The sequence below is a fragment of the Catharus ustulatus genome, chromosome 15 (genome assembly GCF_009819885.2).
Source record: "Catharus ustulatus isolate bCatUst1 chromosome 15, bCatUst1.pri.v2, whole genome shotgun sequence".
In the NCBI taxonomy this organism is placed as follows: domain Eukaryota; kingdom Metazoa; phylum Chordata; class Aves; order Passeriformes; family Turdidae; genus Catharus; species Catharus ustulatus.
Genome location: NC_046235.1, coordinates 11,230,055 through 11,251,413, shown reverse-complemented (window position 1 = coordinate 11,251,413; position 21,359 = coordinate 11,230,055). Strand labels below are relative to the sequence as shown.

At 44.8% G+C, this 21,359-nt stretch overlaps 1 protein-coding gene across 3 annotated transcripts; it reads left to right on the top strand.

Moving 5' to 3' along the window:
• Positions 1 to 1,541: 1,541 nt before the first annotated feature.
• Positions 1,542 to 11,845, top strand: NME5 (NME/NM23 family member 5). 3 transcript variants are annotated; one of them, XM_033073429.2, is made up of 7 exons: positions 1,597 to 1,635; positions 2,626 to 2,695; positions 2,797 to 2,963; positions 4,772 to 4,977; positions 5,362 to 5,462; positions 6,480 to 6,598; positions 9,480 to 10,192. In XM_033073429.2, exons 3-7 carry the CDS (start codon positions 2,835 to 2,837, stop codon positions 9,546 to 9,548), a joined length of 624 nt encoding a protein of 207 aa, XP_032929320.1. In that variant the 5' UTR covers positions 1,597 to 1,635; positions 2,626 to 2,695; positions 2,797 to 2,834; the 3' UTR covers positions 9,549 to 10,192. The 3 variants fall into 3 exon arrangements, with proteins under 3 accessions (XP_032929319.1, XP_032929320.1, XP_032929318.1); XM_033073427.2 differs by lacking the exon at positions 9,480 to 10,192 and adding an exon at positions 10,200 to 11,845 and having other exon boundaries at positions 1,614 to 1,635; XM_033073428.2 differs by lacking the exons at positions 2,626 to 2,695; positions 9,480 to 10,192 and adding an exon at positions 10,200 to 11,845 and having other exon boundaries at positions 1,542 to 1,631.
• The last annotated feature ends 9,514 nt before the right edge of the window (positions 11,846 to 21,359 follow it).

Genomic DNA, 21,359 nt, shown 5'->3' with positions numbered 1-21,359 from the left:
ATATCGGATAAGGTGTTTCTGTTAAAGAAACAAATGCCATGTGCCTGTGTTGTTGAAGGAAAGCCTGTATCTGAATTTGTCTTGTACTCTTGGAACCTTTATTTTTTAAGGTATATGAATAAAAATATCAGTCTTTGGTTTTAAAATATATTTCAAGTTGGCTGCAAGAAAATGACTGCATATTTTTATTTCTTGTTTCTATATTATTCACATTACTCATGAAAAAGATTACTCATTACTCATGAAAAATATTATTTTTTAGCTTTCTTACACTAAAACCAGCTTTTGCTGTAAATTTGCTATTTCCTCATCTAACCAGGGCACATAGTGTCAGCACCTCTGGCTTCAAAGCCTTGGGGATTTTTGTGTTTTCTCCCTTGCCTCTTCTTTCAGTCTAATACCATTAAAATTTAAAGCCTGCACCTGTGTTTTCTCCCTGTTCCTTTGTCAGTGCCATCTCAAGGTTTGAGTGCAATGTCCGGTTTGGGCTGAACTGAGCCGTGAACCCCAGGTGTTCCAGCACCTCGGATCCCAGAGTTTTATGAGAACACGGTGAGGCGAGGGGACGAGGAGCAGGGAGAGAGAGGAGAACAGGGGGAGAGGGGAGCAGGGGGAGAGGGGAGCAGGGCGCGGAGGCAGCGCCGGAGTTATCGGGGCCGCTCAGCAGCCCCACGCCCCGATAGCGCGGGGCCAGCTGGCCCGGCTCCAGCCCGGCAGCGCCCGTCAACAAGGACGGGAGGTGACACCGGGGCACCGCTCCTCGGCCGCCCGGCCACTGTGGGTCATGTTGCATGGACAGTGGCTACTGCACAGCCAGTTCTTGCCAGCTGGCCGCCCCCAGAGAGCCGGGGAAATAGGGGATGTGGAGGGAGCAAACGCCTTGGCACCACATGGGGAAAATTTGGGGGAAATCCCCAGAGAATGCGGCTCCCCAGCTCTGCTTAATGCCCAGCTCATCGCGGTTTAATGCACAAACCGGTGAAGGTTTCCTACTCGTTAGGTGTTTTTGTCATAAAGGTGAAGTGGCAGCGGGGAGCCGCTGTGATTCCCTCGCAGTGCTCAGAGCCACCATTAGAGCTGTGGCTGGGGTCAGTGCTCCGGCTGTGCCGGGAGCTCCCGCCCCGCCGCCGCGGCTCAGGCGCGTCCACAGGAAACCTCCCCACAAACACTGACCTGGAAGGGCTGCTGCCATTCCGTTTTTTCCCCTCCAATAAATCGCGCTATGACACTCCAAGAGCGTTTGCTGTGAGCGCATGGCTCCCTCAGCAGTTCTGAGCGTGAGGTGAAACCGCCATAAAGCTTTTATTGTCAGGGAGGAACGAGATTTTTGAGATGAGCCCCGGAGATCACGCCACTCCACGCTTTACTCCCGCACCACACACAGAGCCCGTCCCGAGGACAGTCACGGTTCCCTGTTGTGTGCGCGGAGCCCGCGGCGGTTCCGGGCCGTGAGGCGCGCTCGGCCTCCGCCGCCATCACCAAGCCGCTCCCGGCCGCCATCTTCGTCCCGCCCCGCCGAGGCCCGCGGGCGCCATCTTGTGTCCGGGGCCGGCCCCGCCATCTCCCGGCAACAGCGGCGGGTCCGGCAGAGACCCGGAGCCCGGGATAGCAGAGCCCGGCGGGGTTCCAAGGCAGGTGGATTTGGGGGGTTACGAGCGTGCTTTGCAGCAGGGAGCAGGTGTTTGCAGCCAGGCAGAGTCTGCGTGTCTGTGTGTGGTCCAGGGCGGGTGGAGAAGAGCCGTAGCTGGGAGCCTGGGGACGCGGCAGGCGGTAGGCGAGGGAAGGGCTGTAGGTGCCATTGTGTGTACTTCTCTGAGGCTTTGGCAGGATCCCCCGAGCATCCTGCGCTCGCAGCGCTCTCTAAAAGGCTGAGAGAACTGAAGGTGTTTAGCCTGAAGAAGAGAAGGTTCCACGGAGATCTTCGACCCCCTCCGAGTGCCTAAGGGGGTTCCAAAAGAGCTGGAGAGGGGCTTGGGACAAGGACAGGGAGAGGCAGGAAAAGGGATAATGGCTTCCCAGTGACACAGGATAGGGTTGGATGGGATGCAGGGAAACAGTTGTTGGTTGTGAGGATGGTGAGGCCCTGGCACAGGTTCTCCAGTGGGGCTGTAGCTGCTGCATCCCTGGAGGTGTTCAAGGCAGGTTGGACAGGGCTTGGAGCAACCTGTGACACCTGGAGGTGTCCCTGCCCATAGCAGGGTGGAACTGCATGGACTTTAGGGGTGAGCCCGACCCGAACCATTCTGTGATGAAAAATGGACACAGGTCTATAGGAAACTCCCTCACTGGTTCCACCACTCACAACACAATTCTGTGCTCTCAGCATGCCAGTGCAGCTGCTCAGTCAGAAAACTGGCACTTTGTCTGGACCTCATAGATACAGAATTAAATAACCATTGAGAAATTACCCTGGTGGAGCAGCTCCAAGTCATTAGTCCCACAACACAGTCCTCATGTGTGAGGATACAGATTTGGGGTTTGAAGGAGCCTGTGGTGGATGGAGGATGTGGGAGCACAGGGAGCCCACATCAGGATGTGTGATCGCACCTTTCTTTCCTCATACATTGTCCAACTTAGTGAATAACAACGTTAAATTTTGGCCTTATTTTCCACAAAATGCCACAGCACTGAAAATGGGAATGTGGACTACAGGGTGCTAACAAGTGCAGAGAACATCTCACATGGATTTTGTGAGGTCAGTGTGACCCTCTCTGTTCCTGGAGTACACGGTGAGTGTCACCACAGGTGACGGTGCAGTAGACAAACTCCAAATGTCATGTACTGGTGTCATTGCAGTACGAAAGAGGCAAGTGAATTCTAATTTAGAAGCCAGGATGGAGATCTTAATGCCTGAACCTCAGATTTATGTGGAAAGAACTCTGGCTATCATCAAACCAGATGTCATTGATAAAGAAGAAGAAATAGAGGATATCATTCTCCGATCAGGATTCCACATCATTCAGGTAACAGGCTGTGCTCCAGAGAAAATAGCTGTAGTTTATAAATCAGGAAAATATTTAACTTCTAGCAATCAAGCCAGTAATTAAAAACTTGTGTGTCCAAAAATCGATTCATGTTCTTCATGTCATCAAACATTGCTGCCAGATTCTGCAAGGAGGTGCTTCTTGGTGGATGGTATGGAACAGAGCAAACCAACTATTTTGCTGACCACAGGAAAACACAGACTTTGTTAATAAACTCAGATTTAGCAAGCCTAGGGAGCAGATGTGTGCACTTTCCAAGGCAATTCTTTGAAGAGTGCATCATTCAGCTCTCACAAGGTTTTCTGCAGTGTGCAAGTGGATGGATATTAGAGAATTAATTTAATTTGGTAGTTGCAGCCTAACAATTTTTTTGTTTCCGTTGTTTTTACAGTGAATTGACTTTATGAATGTTGAAATGAGCTTATGAATATGTAAATTGCCCGGCCGGGCGGCCGCTGGGGGGCGCTGTGCCCTCGCGCCTGTGGGCGGCAGGGCCGCTCCCCCTCCTCCCCGAAATGTCGTTCTCTTTTGGTTTTTTTCACTTCCTTCCTGGCCTTTCTGGTTGTTTTATATATTTGTATTTATTATTTGCATTTCTTTATTTATGGGTCTCTTGGAGCTAGTCCAGAACAGGTCGTGAAGATGCTCCATGGGCTGTAGCCCCTCTGCTCTGAGCCAGGCTGGGAGAGCTGGGGTTGTTCATCCCGTAGAAGAAAAGGCACCAGGGAGACCTGAGAGCCCCTTCCAGTGCCTAAAGGGCTCCAGAGAGCTGGAGAGGGACTTTGGACAAGGCCATGGAGTGGCAGGACAAGGGAGAATGGCTTCAAACTGAGAGAGGGCAGGGTTAGATGGGATACTGGGAAAGAATTCTTCACCCTGAGGGTGCTGAGGTCCTGGCACAGGTTGCTCAGAGAAGCTGTGGCCACCCCATCTCTGGAAGTGTTCAAGGCCAGGTTTGGGGTTTGAGCAACCTGGTCTAGTGGAAGGTGTCCCAATCTGTGGTAGGAGGTTTGAAACAAGATGAGTTTTAAGACACCTTTCAACCCAAACGATTCCATGTTTCTATTGATTCAATATATATCAGAAGATGAGACAAATAGTTTATTTATTTATTTATTTATTTATTTATTTATTTATTGAATTGCATTGTGTTAGTAGAGTCTTCTGATGTCTGCAGTGACTTTTGACACCAAAGTTACTAATACTCTGAGTATATGGAACTCTTGTGTTGTGTAAGTTTGAGCTCGAAGAATGCACTTTAAAAACTTTTTATTGACTGTGCTATGGTTTCTGATAACCTCCCAAAGTTGTCCTGATCCTGGACACCTGCAGGCTAGGCAGCTATTGGGAGAGTCACAAAGCACTGGATGCAAAATAGAACAATTGCATAATTAACACTGTGGGAGGGAGAGAAACTTGTTTGAAAGTAGAACATTATGCTGTAGCAGCTGAGTAATAAAATCTTGCCCTTCTGATACTCTTCACTTTTTCTGTACAGTGCCCTGTCATCGGGCAGTTAGAAAATGCTGTAGTTTGCCTGGGCTAACATCGCATCTTACTCAAACGGGTTGTTTCCTTAATTAACTTGTAAAACTTTTGCTTTTTGTTACTCTGTATCTCAAAGAGGATCGACTCTGGGTGAGTCAGAGGAGTTTCAGAAGTTACTCTGTGTTCTGCACTTGAAGATACGACTGCAGGAGAGGACTCCATTCTGGCTTTTAAAGGTCTAAGCTGTTTCAATGTAGCAAGCAATTTTAATTCTTTTTTTTGTCTTTTACCCTTTGTAGAAACGGAAGCTCCGGTTAAGCCCAGAACAATGTAGCAACTTCTACGCAGAACAATTTGGAAAAGTGTTTTTTCCTAATTTAACAGCCTATATGAGTTCTGGTCCTATAGTTGCTATGGTTCTTGCTAGAAATTGTGCAGTCTCCTGCTGGAAGGAATTGCTTGGACCATCCAATAGCCTAAGAGCTAGGATAACTCACCCCCACAGGTAACTCACTGACTGGCCTTGGGCAAGTCAGTAGGATGTGGTCATTCTTTTGATTGAGACTAGAATTCCTCCTCCTTCTTCTTTTTTTTTCTTTCTTTCTTTTAATTTGTTTGTACAATACACACACAGGCTTGTTGTCTCTTCATTTGTGCAATAACTTTTTCACCATTTTAGTTTTTTTAGTATGCAAAGTTCATCTATTTTATGGAGAATGCTGAGTGTATCAACATTAAGTTTTAGCTAGCTACTTCTTATGTTTAAACCAAAATCAAGCCAATGTCTTGTTAAGTAGTCCATATCTATTGCTTTTCTGTGCTCTCAGGCTGCAGAGACTCAGAAGAGACTTGCAGTTGCCCTCCAAGTAGTTATTTCCCTTGTTTTTAGCTTAAGAGCACGCTATGGGACTGATGAGCTGAGGAATGGGCTCCACGGCAGTCTCAGCATCTCCTCAGCAGAGAAGGAAATTCGATTCATATTTCCAGAAGGTAAAAAAGTATAGTTGGTTCATTGCTGGTCCTGGGGAGGATGAATTCTTCCCTGTCCTGCCCTGACTCCAGATACAATTGATTTAGGAGAGGCTGGGTTTGTTTGCTTTACAGGATTGTGGGTCTCTTTATTGTAAGCTGACATTTTCTGCTATGAAAGGCTTAACCAAAAGTGTGTCTGAAGAGCCAGTGTAGTTACAGAGATTGTTTCTGCTTTTCAAACTCTGCTTTGGGAATTGGAGCAGTCAAAGCTGGTAAATGAGAAGAAATAGGAAGCTGTTAAAACTCCAGCAAGTGTTTCTGGCACTGTCAGCCCTATGGACACCTGTTGACTTGAGAAGACTGACTCTTTTCTTGGATTCAGGATGAGTAATTACTATTCAAAAGTAGCTGGATGCTCACATGATAGTGCAATTCCAAAGTTAAGAAAAGGGCCTTAGAGCCTGGAAAGGCTGCAAAAGGATCTCTGGTTTGTAATGTAACAGGATTTGCTCTTTGACAGAAAGGTGTGTGTGAATCATCTAGAAAAAGCTGTCTACTGATATTTCTTGCCAGCTCTATCAGTGAGTTTAATAAAAGATGTTGCAGTTCCTTACAAACCTTACCCATTGTGTAAACCCTGTCTCTTTCACTCACCCTGAGAAACAGTGCAAGACTGAAAGTGAGATTTTTAGGATCTTCAGAAACCAGCTTCACACTGAAAGAAGAAAGTGCTAAAAGTGGGATATACCGTTTCTCTTCTGCTCCAAATGCATCTTCAAGAATTAAGATTTTCCCCACATTAACTGATTTCCTCCCTTTTCATAGTGGACTACAATTAGTAAAATTACCTCAGGGACATTGTAAAGAAGTTCAGGAAGTTTCTTTGCAGTTTGTTGTGGTAGAAGCTATAAAACCCATGATGTGTTATTAACTTAATAAGGAAAAGAGCAGCTCACATACAAACAACCTTTGAAAGAATGCTGGGTTTAATCACTCTGGAGGCTGCTTTCTAACACCTGTGGTTCCTCCTTGCAGCAATCTTGGAGCCAGTTCCCACTGGACAAAGAGCTCGGGATTACCTGAACCTGTATGTGAAGCCCACGCTGCTGGCAGGGCTCACTGCCCTGTGCAAAGAGAAGCCAGCAGACCCCATGGTATGTGCAGTGTCCCAGCACTGCTGGCAGCTCGGGAATGCACTTACTTGCTGCTAGAAATGTCTATGTTTATGGAAAACTACTTTGTTGGTGAAGAGCTGTGCTGTTTTAGCTGTTAGCTAATGAGATACTCAAATAACATTTGGTTTCAAGAAGTTGATTTGTCACAAGGGTGTGTTTTAAGTCCCTAAACAAAATCAGTTTTCTTACATCTAGAAAAACATTGTAAATGTATCTTTGTGTTCTTAAAGTTCCAGTCGTTCACACCAGTACTTATTTAAACATGCAGATAATTAATCTGTGTGACAGCTTGCTGGCAGTTGTGGTGGATTTTACATCATTATCACGTTTATAATCAACACTGCATTTTTCTAAAGGATACTTTTCAGGGAAAAAACCGCCTTAAAATCGCTTGGGGTGTTCCTATGAACTATGTGATATACATGAGGCCACATTTAATGTACTTTGATTGTTCTAGCTTTATAACCTGTTTGCTTTATCTGCATGTCTGGCACTGTTAGCATAGAAATCTAGAAAACAGAGATGAAGCCCATTCCTTTGCCCAAAGGCCAAACCAATTGTATCTATTCCTAACAAATGTGTGTCTGGCCTGTGGTTTAGCACTCCAAATAATGAAGAATCTACAATCTCCCCAGGCAATCTGTTTCATTGCTTAATTATACTTGTTAAAAGCTTTCACTAAAAGATAGCCTAAATCTCCTGGCTCCAATTTTAAGCCCATTACCTTTTTTCCCCCCCTTTTCTATCCCCAGAAGACATTGGAGACAATGTAATATCTTTCTTTTTTTAAATTTTTTTTAGCAACCTATTGCATATTTGAAGAGTAGTCCCATTTTCTTTCCCTTCAGTCTTCTCTTTACTATATTAAATACTGATTTTTTTTTTTGTTGCAAGTCCCATATTTCTAACTCATTGTTTTGGCTTCCAGTTAATCTGCATTCTTAGCACAATTTTCTAGTAAGTTCTGAGGTATCTAACAGTAACTTCATCAAGACAATGCTTTCCTTTCTTGCTTTTAAGAAAGCTGTATGAAGCAATGTCAGTAGCTTTGCTAAAAACATTCTATTTGCACCTTCTTTGTTGTCCATAATGCCTGTGAGCCTGTACCAGAAGGAGAATAATGTTGATTTGATACTGCTTCAGAAATAGATATTGCCTATTGCTTTTCAGTTTGTTACCTGCTAGGTGCCTTACAGGGAGACTGCTGGAATGTTTTGGATTTTTCCAGTATCCTTTCTTTTCCAGTATCCTTCCCTTTCCAGTTCCCTTTCCAGTTTCCAGTTCCCTTTCCAGTTCCCTTTCCAGTTCCCTTTCCAGTTCCCTTTCCAGTTCCCTTTCCTTTCCCTTTCCAGTTCCCTTTCCTTTCCCTTTCCTTTCCCTTTCCTTTCCCTTTCCTTTCCCTTTCCTTTCCCTTTCCTTTCCCTTTCCTTTCCCTTTCCTTTCCCTTTCCTTTCCCTTTCCTTTCCCTTTCCTTTCCCTTTCCTTTCCCTTTCCTTTCCCTTCCCTTTATGGCATCAGAAAGTGTCTGTGCACTCAGAAATACAGTAAATTCACGAATACAAGCCGCACTGACTATAAGCCGCATCTCTGGGTGTTGGCAAATATTTTGGTTTTTGTCCATAGATAAGCCGCACACGAATATAAGCCACTCTGTCGTTCGCAGCGAGGACCCGCGTGCAATTAGTAACAGAACCGCGGCAGGGCGGGGTTTACTGGCTGAGCTAAGGCTGTGCAGGCTCGGCCCGCTAGGGGCCGCTGACGGGGCCAGGTGGGCCAGCACGGTGCTGCAGCTCGGGGCTGGCCGGCGCTGCCACTGGGCTCGGTCACCCCGGGTCGGCGCTGCCCTGCGGTGGCAGGCAGGGACGGAGCTTCCCCTGCTCCTACGGCAGCGGCGGCGGGCGGGGAGGGAGCTTTCCCGCGCCCGTGGCGCCGGCGGCGGGCAGGGACGGAGTTTCCCCGCTCCTGCCGGGGCGGCGGCGGGCGGGGACAAAGCACCCCGTCGGCTCCCCGAGCCGCAGCAATGGCTGCGCGGGGCTCCCGTCGGCTCCCCGGGCCACAGCAATGGCGGCGGGCGCTTCCCCCCCCCCTCCCCGGGCCGCAGCAATGGCGGCGCCGGCTTCCCCCCCCCCTCCCCGGGCCGCAGCAATGGCGGCGCCGGCTTCCCCCCCCTCCCCGGGCCGCAGCAATGGTGGTGCGGGCTTCCCCCCCCCCTCCCCGGGCCGCAGCAGGGGCGGCCCGGGTCCCCCCTCTCCTCCCCGGGCCGCAGCAATGGCGGCGCCGGGCCCCCCCCGTCTCTCCCCTGGGCTGTGGCAGAGGAGGAAAGAGAGCTCTCCCGCCTCTCTCCCCGCCCCCCGTGCTGCCTACAGGGAGCCAGGCTCCACCCGCAGTGCAACAAAGTAGCGATTTGTAACAATCGCAAAATGCCGACTTTGCAGCTGCTCGGCTCAGCACTCTGGCAGGCACTTCTGAGGTTGTATTAGCCGCTCCTGATTATTAGCCGCATTTCCGGTTTAGGAGCAAAATCTTAGTCAAAATGGTGCGGCTTGTATTCGTGAAATTACTGTACTTGCTTTAGCACAGAGGTTGTCTCAGCCAGTTCTTCAGGTAATACAGGATAAATTTATTTGGTTCAAATGATTTGAGGATTTCTCTTTTTCCAACGTAGTTTTGTTAAGGGGTTTTGTGTTTCAAAATATTTTGTTGGTTTGTTTTCCATTTCTGTCTTGGGTTCTTACTACTGCGCTGCTGTTGCTTTACCTGTCCTAGGGCTCTGCTTGGCTGTCCCTTTGCAAACCACCCTCTTTATACATGGTAGTGAAAGCAGAGTGTTGCTTACCTTCCCTGTCTGCTGTTCTGTCAGCTCTTCACAGTGTGGTATGAAGTTTGTTGTTCTCAGCATTCCAGAAACCAGTCGTCAACAGCCTTGTGAAGTAAATAACGATGTGTTAAAAACTTTGCTTTACAAGTGGAGAAATCGAGGCAAAAGGTGATTTGCCTAAGGCCAGGCCCAGACTGACTGATGGAATTAGGACTCAAGGCATTCCTGCCTCCCACATCCTCATTTAAGTTCAACGTGCTGGAAAATTTACAAGATGAATTTCAAAAAGTAACCATGTTTTGGTTTTAACTACTGTAATGTGATTTCAGTGCAGAAGGCTGGCGCTCCTAATGAATGATTCCTGGATGAAGTATCTCTAGGTGTTGTCAGCAGTAATATTTCATTAAGCAGTTTCATGCATATTGTATAGCCACATTCCAAAACAGAGCTGGCTGAATTACTTGAAGTATGGCTCAAATGGTCTTATACTTTCACGAAGATAAACATTGCCAGGACAAGTTGTCTTCTAAAGGCCATTGTGCATTGTTCAAAAGCAATATAAGCTGTGAAGATTTAAAAGAGTATTTTTAAAAAACAGGTCATCTGCATGTCTGTTTCTTTCTGAAAGTTCTTAATTTTGCAGCACAGTAGGAGAGTATCTGTAGCAGAGGTTTCAAGTAATGCTTTTAAATAATCTCCTATGCACTTAATGGAAAGAACAGAAAGCTGAAAACATTTGGGTTTTGGGATTTTTGTTTACAGATTTGGCTTGCTGACTGGCTGATTGAACACAATCCTAATAAACCTAAACTACAATATCGCATCTCTCAGTAAGAGCATCGGCGGTGGGAGCCTGCTGGAAACCATCTCACACATCCCGAGCTACAGCTGTCTATTATCATTTTCTGTGTGTCCTTTGTATAACCAATACTATCTAAAGTAAATGCATTTGTCATAACTACTTGTGTCCTCATGGGATAAATTACCTTGCACTTAAGCAGGATGTAGTGGTTCTAGTACCATCTCTACTGACAAAGTCAATGTAGAATTACACAATAAATTTATGGCATTGGGTGATTAGAAAAAGACGATGTTCTCAGTGGGTGGGACTTACTGCTCTTGTCCACATTTTTCTTGGTTTGGCTGTGTGGGAGAACAAAATCATTTACAGCAGCATGGATTTCCAAATGACATCCACCTGGCCTGGGCTTTGTGAAGCCAAGGGTTGTGTTTCAGCAATTTTTAGCATAAATTCAATTATGAAGGGAAATACTTGGATATAATGTAGAAAACAATTAACTGGAAGCATATTAGCAACTTTGGAATTTCAATTGCTGATTACATCACCCAGCTAAGGTTGTTCTTGAAGATTATTCACTGAAGTCTGATGTATTTGGTCAGAATGTGATTTGAAGGACTTATTTGAAGGTACATTCAATGCACCTTTTCCATCTTGGTGGCAAAATGCTCAGTGACTGTAAATAACAAGAAGATGTATTTTAGTCAAGGACTGAAGTTATCTTCCAACATTTGTTTGCAATAAAGGTGCTTAATTGGAACAGCTTACCTTAAGAGTGTTTTCTGTGTTCTCCTGCTCCTAAAGGAATGTGAATTTGTGTTGTTTTCCTCAAATTTTCATGTGTTCTGTTGAAGAATTTCACAGGCTCTTCCACAGGCAACGGGTTAATCCCACGCTATTGCCTTTAATGAAGCAACTAAGCTGTTTTTTGGGGGTGTGGGGCTTTTTTCATTTTCTTCAAAGAGCTGTACTTATACTGTTAACTTCAAGCTTTGTATCTTATGGTTTGGCTGGCTATAATGAAGAAAACAGTGTAATTTTCGTAAGTCTGAATAAGAGTATGCTTGACTGATACTAAACAAACAAGCAATTTCATAATTTGTTTCATGAAAAAACTTGCTTCCCCAATTTGAGTAATTATGAGAAACATAAGTCATTTGTCTGTAACATCAGGCTTTAAGTGAATTGTTTATCCTCTCAGTGGAACAAACCGCTATTGCCAGCCTAGATAATAAACAGAAACCAGTCCCTTCCATACCAAGACCTAAAAATCTTGGGACTGCTAAGATAAGGGAAAAAAAGAAAGCCCAAACTCTCAAATAATGAAGAATAAAAGCATGAGGTGGTTAGAAATACAGTAAACAGATATCTTTACAGCCAGTTCATTTTGCCTATAATTATTGTCCCCATATGTGTCTGATTGCTCCAATTACAGGATGGTTGTTTTTTGTGGTGTCCTGTCAGCCAAATAAAAAAATCTGTTTTCTGAAGATGCCAGAAACTAAAATCCAGTGAATTCACAAGACGTTCCCCTGTATTTTGTTTGTTACTATGATATTTGCCTGCTTATTTTGATGTGCTGCTGTTTAACAATAAATACATCCTTTATGTTCCTGCTCCTTCCGTTTTGCTTTTGTGCCAGAGCTGCGGTTTTTTGGATGAGAGTAGGTGGGTCCTTAGCCGCGGGTGGGAGAAAGGACAAAGGCAGCTGATGTTGCAAATGTCACCTTTATCATCCACACAATATAGACTCTCAATCATTCAGGTGTGCATCTATCATGGAATTACTCTCTAATGTTGGAGCTAACACCTTCGATTGCAGGCTGGTGTTTGCTTGCATTTTCCTGAGAAAAAGGTGGAAAGAGAGAAGTTGCTTTTATCCCATGGGTGCCATCCTGACTCACTCTATTCCTACACAAAGGACAAGTAGTGATCCAGCAGATGTCACAGCTGAGATCCTGAGGAACCTGCATTAATAAGAAGGATGTCAGCAGAGGGACAGTCCCAGGAATGTGAAGTGGCTGAGCAGCCTGGTCCCATACAGGGGAGCTGTAACACCACGGGAGAGGCTGCTGGGGCATGTGCTGCTACATTTCTTATGGTCTTTAGGTTTTTTATTTAGCCCAGAGTGGTACAGGCTTGGCCAGGGTTACAAACCTGTAGAACAGAAAATGTAGCTTTGGGAAAAAACACAGATTAACTGAAAGGTGTCTTTCCATTTGATGTCAGCAAGGTGAGATATTCTTTGTGGGAACGAGTTACCTGTCCTCTCCCTCTGTCAAGTCAAAATAATTACCATGCCTATTGAATTTTATTGGGCATTTTTAACTTTGAGGGAGTTCATTTTAGGTTTACTGCCTGAGTGCTGGAATAGAGCTGTGTCCATAAAATGAGCAGTTCAGTCTGTTTCCCATATTTTGGTTTTTTTCAACAGAGTTCCTCCTGGAACTTAGCTTATCAGATGCTTGCTATCACCTGCACTAGAAGTTGTTCTTGGAACTATACAGATTGAGCTGGTCTTGAAGTATGTGATTGTTCAACCTTCAAGTCTCACAAGGGTTTTATTATCTTCAGGAACAGTTAAACTGCCAGGAAACTTGGACATACTTTAAAGATGGCAGAAGCCTCAGCCAAAGGCAGTTTCCCATTGCCTACATCTGTCAGAATATTCCAGTGTGCTGAGCTTCAGAAATGAGTCACTGGTCAGAGCTTGGGACTGTCATTCAGGAGATTTAAGATTGTTTCATGGAGATTTGCAAACCCCTGCTTTTCTCGTGTAGGAAAAGGAGATTTGTGTTCCTTCATTTAAGCTATTAATCTTGACCATCCTTTAAACAACAGTTGAGGGTCAGTGTTCATTCAGTCAGAGTAGTCAGATCAAGAAGATTTGTGTTGTTCTGCACAGTAAATATTGCCTATTTTTAGTGGTAACCAACAACAGCTCATCCTGTGAAAATATTATGGTTTTTCAATTTCTTTAAAAAATAAAATCAGATGAGAAATAATTTCTACTTTGTTGGAAAGACTTTTTGCACATCGTAAAAAGATCATCATAAAAACATAACTTGCAATTGTTTTTGCAGTACTATTCCCTTTAGTAGATTTGTCCTTGGACTAGAAATAGGATTTCAGTCCTCTCTGCTCATTACCTGCTGCTTTGCTTTCCTCAAGCAGACTTGGCACAAACCAGCGTGACAGTGTCACCAGTGCAGTGTCATCACAACAAACAGGTACTTGCTGGTTCTGCTGTTAGTGAAACAGGAAAACTGCTGCTTTAGGGTGGTCAGTCAGGCTGCCTGCACCTAGAAACCTCCCCTGGTGTGGATGAGCTCCCCGGGTGTGGAGTGTGTCAGCAGCGTGACTGATGTGTGGAGTCTCCTTGGGGGGATGCCTGTCAAATCATTGTCATGCTGCCTCCTGCCAAGGGATCATGGGGACACTGCCAAAGCTCAGGGGAAAGCTTTTTGTTGGTCTTCTGAGCCAGAAATGAGGTATTGTTGTGAGACGGAGCAGTTGGTGGGAGAAGGCATTTTGCAGACAAGTGGTGAATGATACCCTAATAATGGTAACACTGAAGGATGGAGAATTCAGTTCACTGCTTGTGGGTGTTTTAGGGCTGAGGGAGGCGACGCTTTCGCACAAAGATCTTCATGCAGTGCCTTGCTGGGTGTGCTTATATTTGTCTAGTGTGGCATCAAGTTTTGACCCTGAGAACCCCTGACTGGCTCGTCTTGCTTAGCTGTGGCACTATTCTGAAGCATGATTATTAAAAAAAAAAACAAAAACTCACAGCTCTGGTACCATGTCTGCAACTTTCTGCCATCATATTTAACTTATTGAAAAGTCTTTTCACCTGGGATCTGAGTCAACCTGGATGATCCTGTTTGGCCAGAGAGAAGAGGCAGTTGGGTGCAGTCTGCAGCCCAAGCAAGTAATCACGTGTGAACTCACCCTAAGTTCCAGGGAATTTTTATATGCAAGAGCCTAATTTGGCTCTAAATACTCTTGGCTTTAGTAAACTACTCTACAAACCACCCATGCTTCTTTATCATCTCTGTATAACCAATGCTTAAGCTCTCATTTCCTTGCTAGGGGACGCTTGTGTTTTGGTCATGCTTCCAGAGTCTGCTCAGATTGTCAGGTTAGGAAATTCTGCTTTTCCAAAAGCAACATCTTATTGCTATGCTGGCTGGTGGTTCTTATCTCTCTTAGGTGTTGTAAAGTGTTTTCTTACTGGGTGGCATTCCTGGTGCCGTGTGAATGAGGCAGTGTTTTATCCATGTTTAGTTTTGTGTCAGGCCTCCTCTCTGTGTGAGAAAATTCCCAGGAGCGTTTAACAGACGCGTGCGGACAAATCTCCTGCACGCCCCATAAAGCACTTTACTATGGGCCACTATAAAGCAGTCATTACAGAGCAGTGTTTAAACTTCTGAGATTAACACAGTCTCTCAATTGCACTTACTTATTTTTATAATGTGTAATTTAGCAACTGAACTGTGAAAAGTTATGGCATAGCAAGGTCTTCTTAAAAACAGTGGTTCCAACTGTGCTTTTAGGTTCCTTCGTTGTAAATCCAGAGCAATTCCGTTCTGTTAGTTAAAAGAAAGGAAAATGGGATTGTTTCTGGGAGCTGCTCAGATGGTGTATGTGCATCTGAAATGTATTGTCAGGTGTTAGCATGGCACGTTTTCCACATTTATGGAAAGCAAATTGTGCCTGTTTCTGAGGAGCCAGGCTTAGACAATGCTGTTCCCTGCATGCAGAACACTTTGGCAGTTGCCATTTTGCTCAGGGAGTTGTGCAATGGTATTTTTGCCTGGATGAAGAAAGTTTGATCAAGCCTCTTTGAAAACCAGAAGCTTCTTCTGTGGCCACCACACATCCAGAGAGCCATGAGATCCTTCCCTGCTAGTTACCACTTCCAACTGAACTATCCCATGAGGCTATTTCAGAATGCTTGATTTCTTCCCAGCTCCTCCATGTAAATATACTGAATTGACCAGCAAAGTTTTGACCATGACTGTCTTTGTTTTGCAAAGTTCTCTTGTAAACAGGCTCTGTGGGGTTTCTCCAAATAGCCCCATCAATGCAACTGAATGGGAGCAACAAAGGCATAGGAAATGAAATGTCTGTTCCTTTTCTTATTCATGTAAATGATAGTTTATCATACTGTTTATTAGCTTCATGTAGTCAGGATCTGTGATGGTTCTTAAGCCTTTTATTGTATTTTTTTTCCTTTAATGAGCTGCAATAAAACATTGCCTTACCTGAGTGCTGACTCAGTGCTGAGGCATTGTCCAAACTCAGCATTATTATTGATATTAATTAGTCCTTACCCATGGCAAAGGCTGTCATCACAGCACAAAGCAGCCATGATATAGCTTTACCAGTTGTTCTGTCTCTCTGCAAAATATTCCTTTTTAAGACTATGTAGGATTCCTGGAATGAAAAATTTCAAGTCATCTGTAAGCATGGTTTCAATAATGCTACCTGGTTTCTTTATATTATCTCTCCTTAGTGGATAGGCAACGATGTACAAAGGAACTGGCAGTACACAGGTGTTACAAGTGTGAAGGTAAGGAATGGAGAAATGGTGAAAAGACTCCTTGGGTCCTCCCTCGAAGCAGACAGAGGATCTGGAGTCACAGAATGATGGAAAATAGGGGCAAATGCACGAGCAGATGGTTACTGCTCCTGCTCTGTGAAAAGTGCCTACTTGGAGGTAGGAATGGGGAGTTTAACACCTGTGTTCTCAAGGTCTGCCAGTGGTCACTTGGCAGATCACTTGGCATCTTAGGTGTTGAATCATTTATTTGGAGGCTTTTCTACCTGAATATGTGTAGAGGGGTTTTCTCTCTAGTATGAGGTTTTAATGAAGGTAGTTGCTATCACTGTAGTAATGCTGTTTCAAGTCTGTTAATCACTTCTGGACTTCCTAAAGCAGTGATCAAAAATTAGTGGTCAGTTTTCTTTCATCTCTGGAAGTGTAAACAAGCAGAGCTCTGAAGTTGTGTGTAGAATTAGCCGGTTTGAGCACAACTCTCCTAGGTGGGAGTAATTCCTCTCCAGGGTGCAGATATGTCTGTGGCTGGGAGGATCTGTGCTCCTCTGCCCCAGCAGCACCTCCTGCTGTTTTGTTTTCTGTTCTGTATTGTTGTCTAGAGCCAATCAAAGGTGATTATCCAAGGGGAAATCACACAGTGTTCATTCACTGACATTGTTTAGAGCTGTGAAACAGAACAGGTAGAGAAAAGGCCAAATGAGGACATGTGTGATCCTCTGCTCTGTCTTCTTCTGTTCCAACAACACAGAAATGAAATTTTTCCCTATCCCTAAACTGGGACATCCACCTTTCAGATACTCTGAGCTCCTCTCAGCTCAGCCCTGATCACAGGTGTGAGCAGGAGGACTGGCCTGGGCACAGAGAGCAAAGGCTGACAGACAAAATTTGGGGCTGTTTTTATTCTGCTCCAGCCGTTGGGTTTCTTTCTAGGTACAAACAGTTGATGTGACTTTCATCAGCTGACATGAGGGAAAAGGTGTAAGGTAAAATATATTTTGAAGTTGAACTATTTTATATGTGCTTTTAGAGATTTGCTGCAGAAGATGTTTGACCATGTCCTAGGGTACTATAATCTGGTATAATTCTACTGAGGTGAATTCTGACAGATTACATTAATTTGGGTATGACCTGAGATTTTAACAACCTGAAAGTATAAACTGGCAGCTTTTGATTTTCATTCCCTTGTACTGACAAGAAATTGGATCTTTATTTATCTATCTGTCCAGTTCCAATGAAAATTAATAGTTTCATTGTCACCTAGTATTAATTTACAATTCTGTTACAGGTTTTCTTTTAAGTTTGAGAAAGTTTAAATACAGAATAATTTTCACCATTTGTATGTGCCAAGCCACCCGTGGATGTGAAACAGCTGTATCTGGTGCCAGGGGAGGTTTCCAAAAATAAAGTATGTCTTTTATGTGCCCACATGCATAACATTAAACTGTTTCTGCTCATGGAGGCTGTAGGATTTCCACACTGGTCCAGAGGTGACACATTACTGATGAGAATTTGCTAATTTTTTATAGAAAAAATTGTCTTCTGTAAGTTTTGTCTTCCCTTGGTCCATAGTGCCAGGGGAACATGTTGAGGCATGCCCCTTTCTGTTCGCTTTCAACAGCAATGGGAATTCTTCAAGTATAAAAAAATGGAAATTTCCTTTCTTTTTGCCCCTCTCAAGTATGTTTAGGTAACTGAAGCACATTCACACTTGGAGAGATGGGGCTGTTTTGCAAGGGAAAACCAAAACATTCCAGTGCAGCTAATATTGCAGCTCCTCTGGTGTCTTAAGTTCAGGCCACAGCAGGAGGTGCAGATATCCAAGGGGAAAGCAGTAACTTTTTGGATCTTTTCTTTGGAAGAAGTAATAAGATGAGTCACAATTAACCCATTCAGCTAAGTTAGTAAGTTCTGGGAGATGAGAGAAGAAATGTTCTTGTAGTTCTAAGGGTTTGCTCTACAGAAACTAAACCTTTTCTTTTACATTCCTTCAGGTTCAGTCAATATATTTGTCTTCATCACTGCAAGAAGTGTACATTTGCTTATTTTCTTACAACCTTCTCTTTTTTACATCCCTCCTTGAGATGTCCAAGCTTGATGTGATGATTGTGCTTTGATTATCTTGCTCTGGCAAATCCATGGGCTCCACTCTCCAGGAGAAAAGGGCTCTCCAGGGCGAGTGTCAGAATGTTGGCACAAAGTATTTTGTTACTCTTACATGATTAATGTGGAAGGAGTGTTTTTAAGTAATTTGTAATTTGTCACAGTGAGGCTTGCAATGGAGAACATGCCACAGCAGAGGCAGCCAGGGCCATAAAGTGCTGTTGTTGAGGAGTGAGGACTGTTCTAACACAGGTGATATCTCCAGGGGGTGTATTCCTCAAGGACTGGTGGGTGGATTAGCCGTCAAACCTTTGAGGAGCAGGGTGAAAGCCAATATGTCCATGGTGACAGGGACACAGCTGGAATTAAGAAGGATGACTAGCACATCCAAACCTTTTTTAAAGGATTTTGGTTGTTTTTTCTGTAATGATCTTTTCTAGTTTCATTTATTTAGCTGTCTCGAGAGTTCATTTTTTTCAGGCAGCAGAGAAGTGCCTGCCCTGGTGTCTCAGAAAATGAGGCTTTGTCTTTGGTCCCTCACAGAGGGAAGTGCACCCTGGTGCCATGGGTGAGCAGGAGATGGAATGTCCTGTTGTTCTCTGCCTGTCTCTGGCACTCGAGTGCTTGTGGAGCTCATCTCAGCAGAGCTTTGCTGCTTTCTGCTTTCATTTTTCCAGCCTCTGGGCCTTGATGTCACTATGTGGCTTTGAAAAGAAATGTCTTGAAGAGGCCTGTGCAAAAAGTTAGCCATCCTTCAAAATGCAGGTCAGGGTGGTGCTTGTTCAAGGAGTAGCACCCGAAGGTCAATTCTGTTATTCTGTGATTCCTGAGTTGATATGTTTTCTCAAAAGCCAGTAATCTCCAAGGAAGAAATGTCTTGTCTGGGAAAATAAAGCAAGACATGTAAATTGCTTTAATGGGGTGCTCTAGTGCATTTATATCTTCTTAAAAGGAAGCTAAGCCACATGCATGAAATGATAGATGAGTTTATTTTCACATGTGGATTTAATAACCTACCAATATGTAGCTGCATATTTAGTGCCCAAAGTCATCTCCAGGAAAATATTCCCTGGGGTGAGGTCAGTGTCTGCTTACAGCCAAGAGAATGAGCTGAAGGGGTTTGTCAGTGGTTAGCTTGGTTAGGAGGCAGGATAGTTTATATAATACTGAACTAATCAGGGAGATGTGGAAATTAATTTTATCTTCTGCACAGAACAGAGAGAGTGGAAGTACCCTTGAGACCATCTGGGGTTTAAAACTCTGAGGAGCTGGAAGGAGCTGACTGCCACTCTGTTCTCTTTGTAGCACTGTTTGTTACTCTTCCCAAATATTTATTGGATGATTGTTGTAATTAAATTTGTGCTGAAAATGTACAGAGCACCCTGTACTTAGTGTCTTAGTGAAACCAGAGATCCTCTACACTGAAGCAGTACAGTGGCAGGTCCTGGCCACTGTCCACAACAGCCACAACAGCCCCCTTTGGAATGGGAGATAATCCAAAAAAGACTCCCCTGTTGATATGGCATTTGCTAAGTTAAAGCACAGGAAACTGTGAATTTGGGCTCCATCCTGTTTGACCATTTACACTATCTCCTTATCAATGTACCTGGCCTGGTCCTGGGAGATTGGGTGGTGTCTGGATACAAGAGGTACAATTTAGTGCTCCCAGCTGCTTGAAAGGGACTGGACAGCGATTTGTGAACTCTCTGGTGATGGGTGAGATAAAGCTCTGCAGTGGGGATGTTCTCTGCCCTGCCTCCACCCTGGCCAGAGCTGGGTCAGGCTCCCCATGCACACCTTGGAGCTGGAGCTGAGTGCAGGCTGCGACCTGATCCTTCCTGAATCGTGGGCTGTCGCAAATTCAGATTCAAGTCTCATGGCCTGCAGTAGATGAGAGAAAGAAATCAATGTGCTGCAGTCAAAAGCATATAGATGTTTCTCAGGGAATTTAAATAGGAGGTTCTCTGGTAAAACAGAGGCTGAGACCAGAGATGACAGTGCTCACAGCCTGTGGGGGAAAGCCCGTGGGACAAGCAAGAAACAGGAGAGTGAAGTAGTCCAGGCTGGGAAGCACAACTGTGTTTACCCTGGGATAAATCTTATTAACTTAAGCACATCAAAGTGTAAATGTACTGTCTTACTCCTGGACTCAAGCTGGCTCAAGCAAAGCCATCCTGAGAATCTCTTCCCAGTGCTCCTGTCCAGGACTGGCTGCTGCTGGTGCTCCTCTGCCAGCAGAGATGTCCCCAGGAGCCACATTTGCAGCCTGCCCTTGACTGGAATTACCTGTTTTCCAGACACCTGTGGTGCAGCTGTAATGCTGGGAATGCTTGGCACCTCGGGAGGTATTCGGGACTGAGTTAATTTAATTATTCTCGTGCTCATTGGCTTCAAAATCCACTTAGAGATAGGGAGGAGGTGCCTTGTCCCTATCACAACTGATGGCAGCTGGCCAGCAGAAGTCTGCTCGGCAGGAGTGGGAATGAAGGGCTGGGCCAGAGTGGGTTTAACTTCAAGGCACTGGGCAAAAGGGAGAGAAATAGAAATTACTGCCTTTAAAACTGCTGACTCTGGTCTTGATGGATGATCCCCTAGAAGTGTCAGACCAGGAGCCACAACTCTGAGTTAGGAAAGCCTGTGGAATTGAGAAGAAAAAGGAGAAGTACTTCCCACCCTTGCCTGTGTCCAGGCTTGATCCATGTCAAGAGTCCCACTGACATCACAGCCCAGCATTTCAGACTGGGTACCTCTTCACAGCCCAGTCTGAGTGCTGGCAGCCAGGCCAGGGGACAGGGAGTGCAGCCATGGTCCCAAGCACAGTTCACAACTATGCATGGCCTGAGTTTGAGCCCAAGTGAGGTAACCCTTTGCCTCTCCCCACTGTTTTACAGTCTTTCTACTGACCTCATCATTATCATCTTTTATGGCATCCCATGTGCTGTTGAAAGCACCAGAGGAGGAAATGAAGGGTGGTTTACTGTCCAGGCTCTGTACTCACATGGCCCCTGACGAGCTATTCTCTCCTGGCCGTGCCCACAAGGGGCTTCAATTAATGTTGCATGGGACCCTGAAGAAAGAACAGAGAGAAAGAAAAAGAATAGCTGAAATAGTATTAGAGATCTCTCTGTCTATCCCATTATGTCCTATGCTTTTACAGCTCCACTATCCCATTCTATGACAGACTCAGACTTAGCCTTTTTCATTTTCTGGCTCTGACTCACTCTGTCCCACATGATTTCAACTCATCTTTGCATCCTGACTGCATTTGGTGAACATTTCTTAGCTGTGGCCATCGATCTCTGCTCCTTGCTTAACCTAGAGTTGCCACCAGCTCTCTCTCCTTTCCTCTCTGTGTTTCAGACCCTCTGGGAGGGATGAGTATGGATCCAAGACCTGGTGCACACTTTAAAAGGATCTTTTCTAATCTCTAGAAGTGTTTGGACCAAGTCCACTTTGTCTA

Bases quoted from the DNA above. Each gene is read 5' to 3' on its own strand.
- NME5 (XM_033073428.2), top strand. From the start codon at position 2,835: ATGGAGATCTTAATGCCTGAACCTCAGATTTATGTGGAAAGAACTCTG. The intron at 5,463-6,479 runs GTAAAAAAGTAT...TCCTCCTTGCAG, and splicing joins TCGATTCATATTTCCAGAAG to CAATCTTGGAGCCAGTTCCC. The intron at 6,599-10,199 runs GTATGTGCAGTG...TTTTGTTTACAG, and splicing joins AGAAGCCAGCAGACCCCATG to ATTTGGCTTGCTGACTGGCT.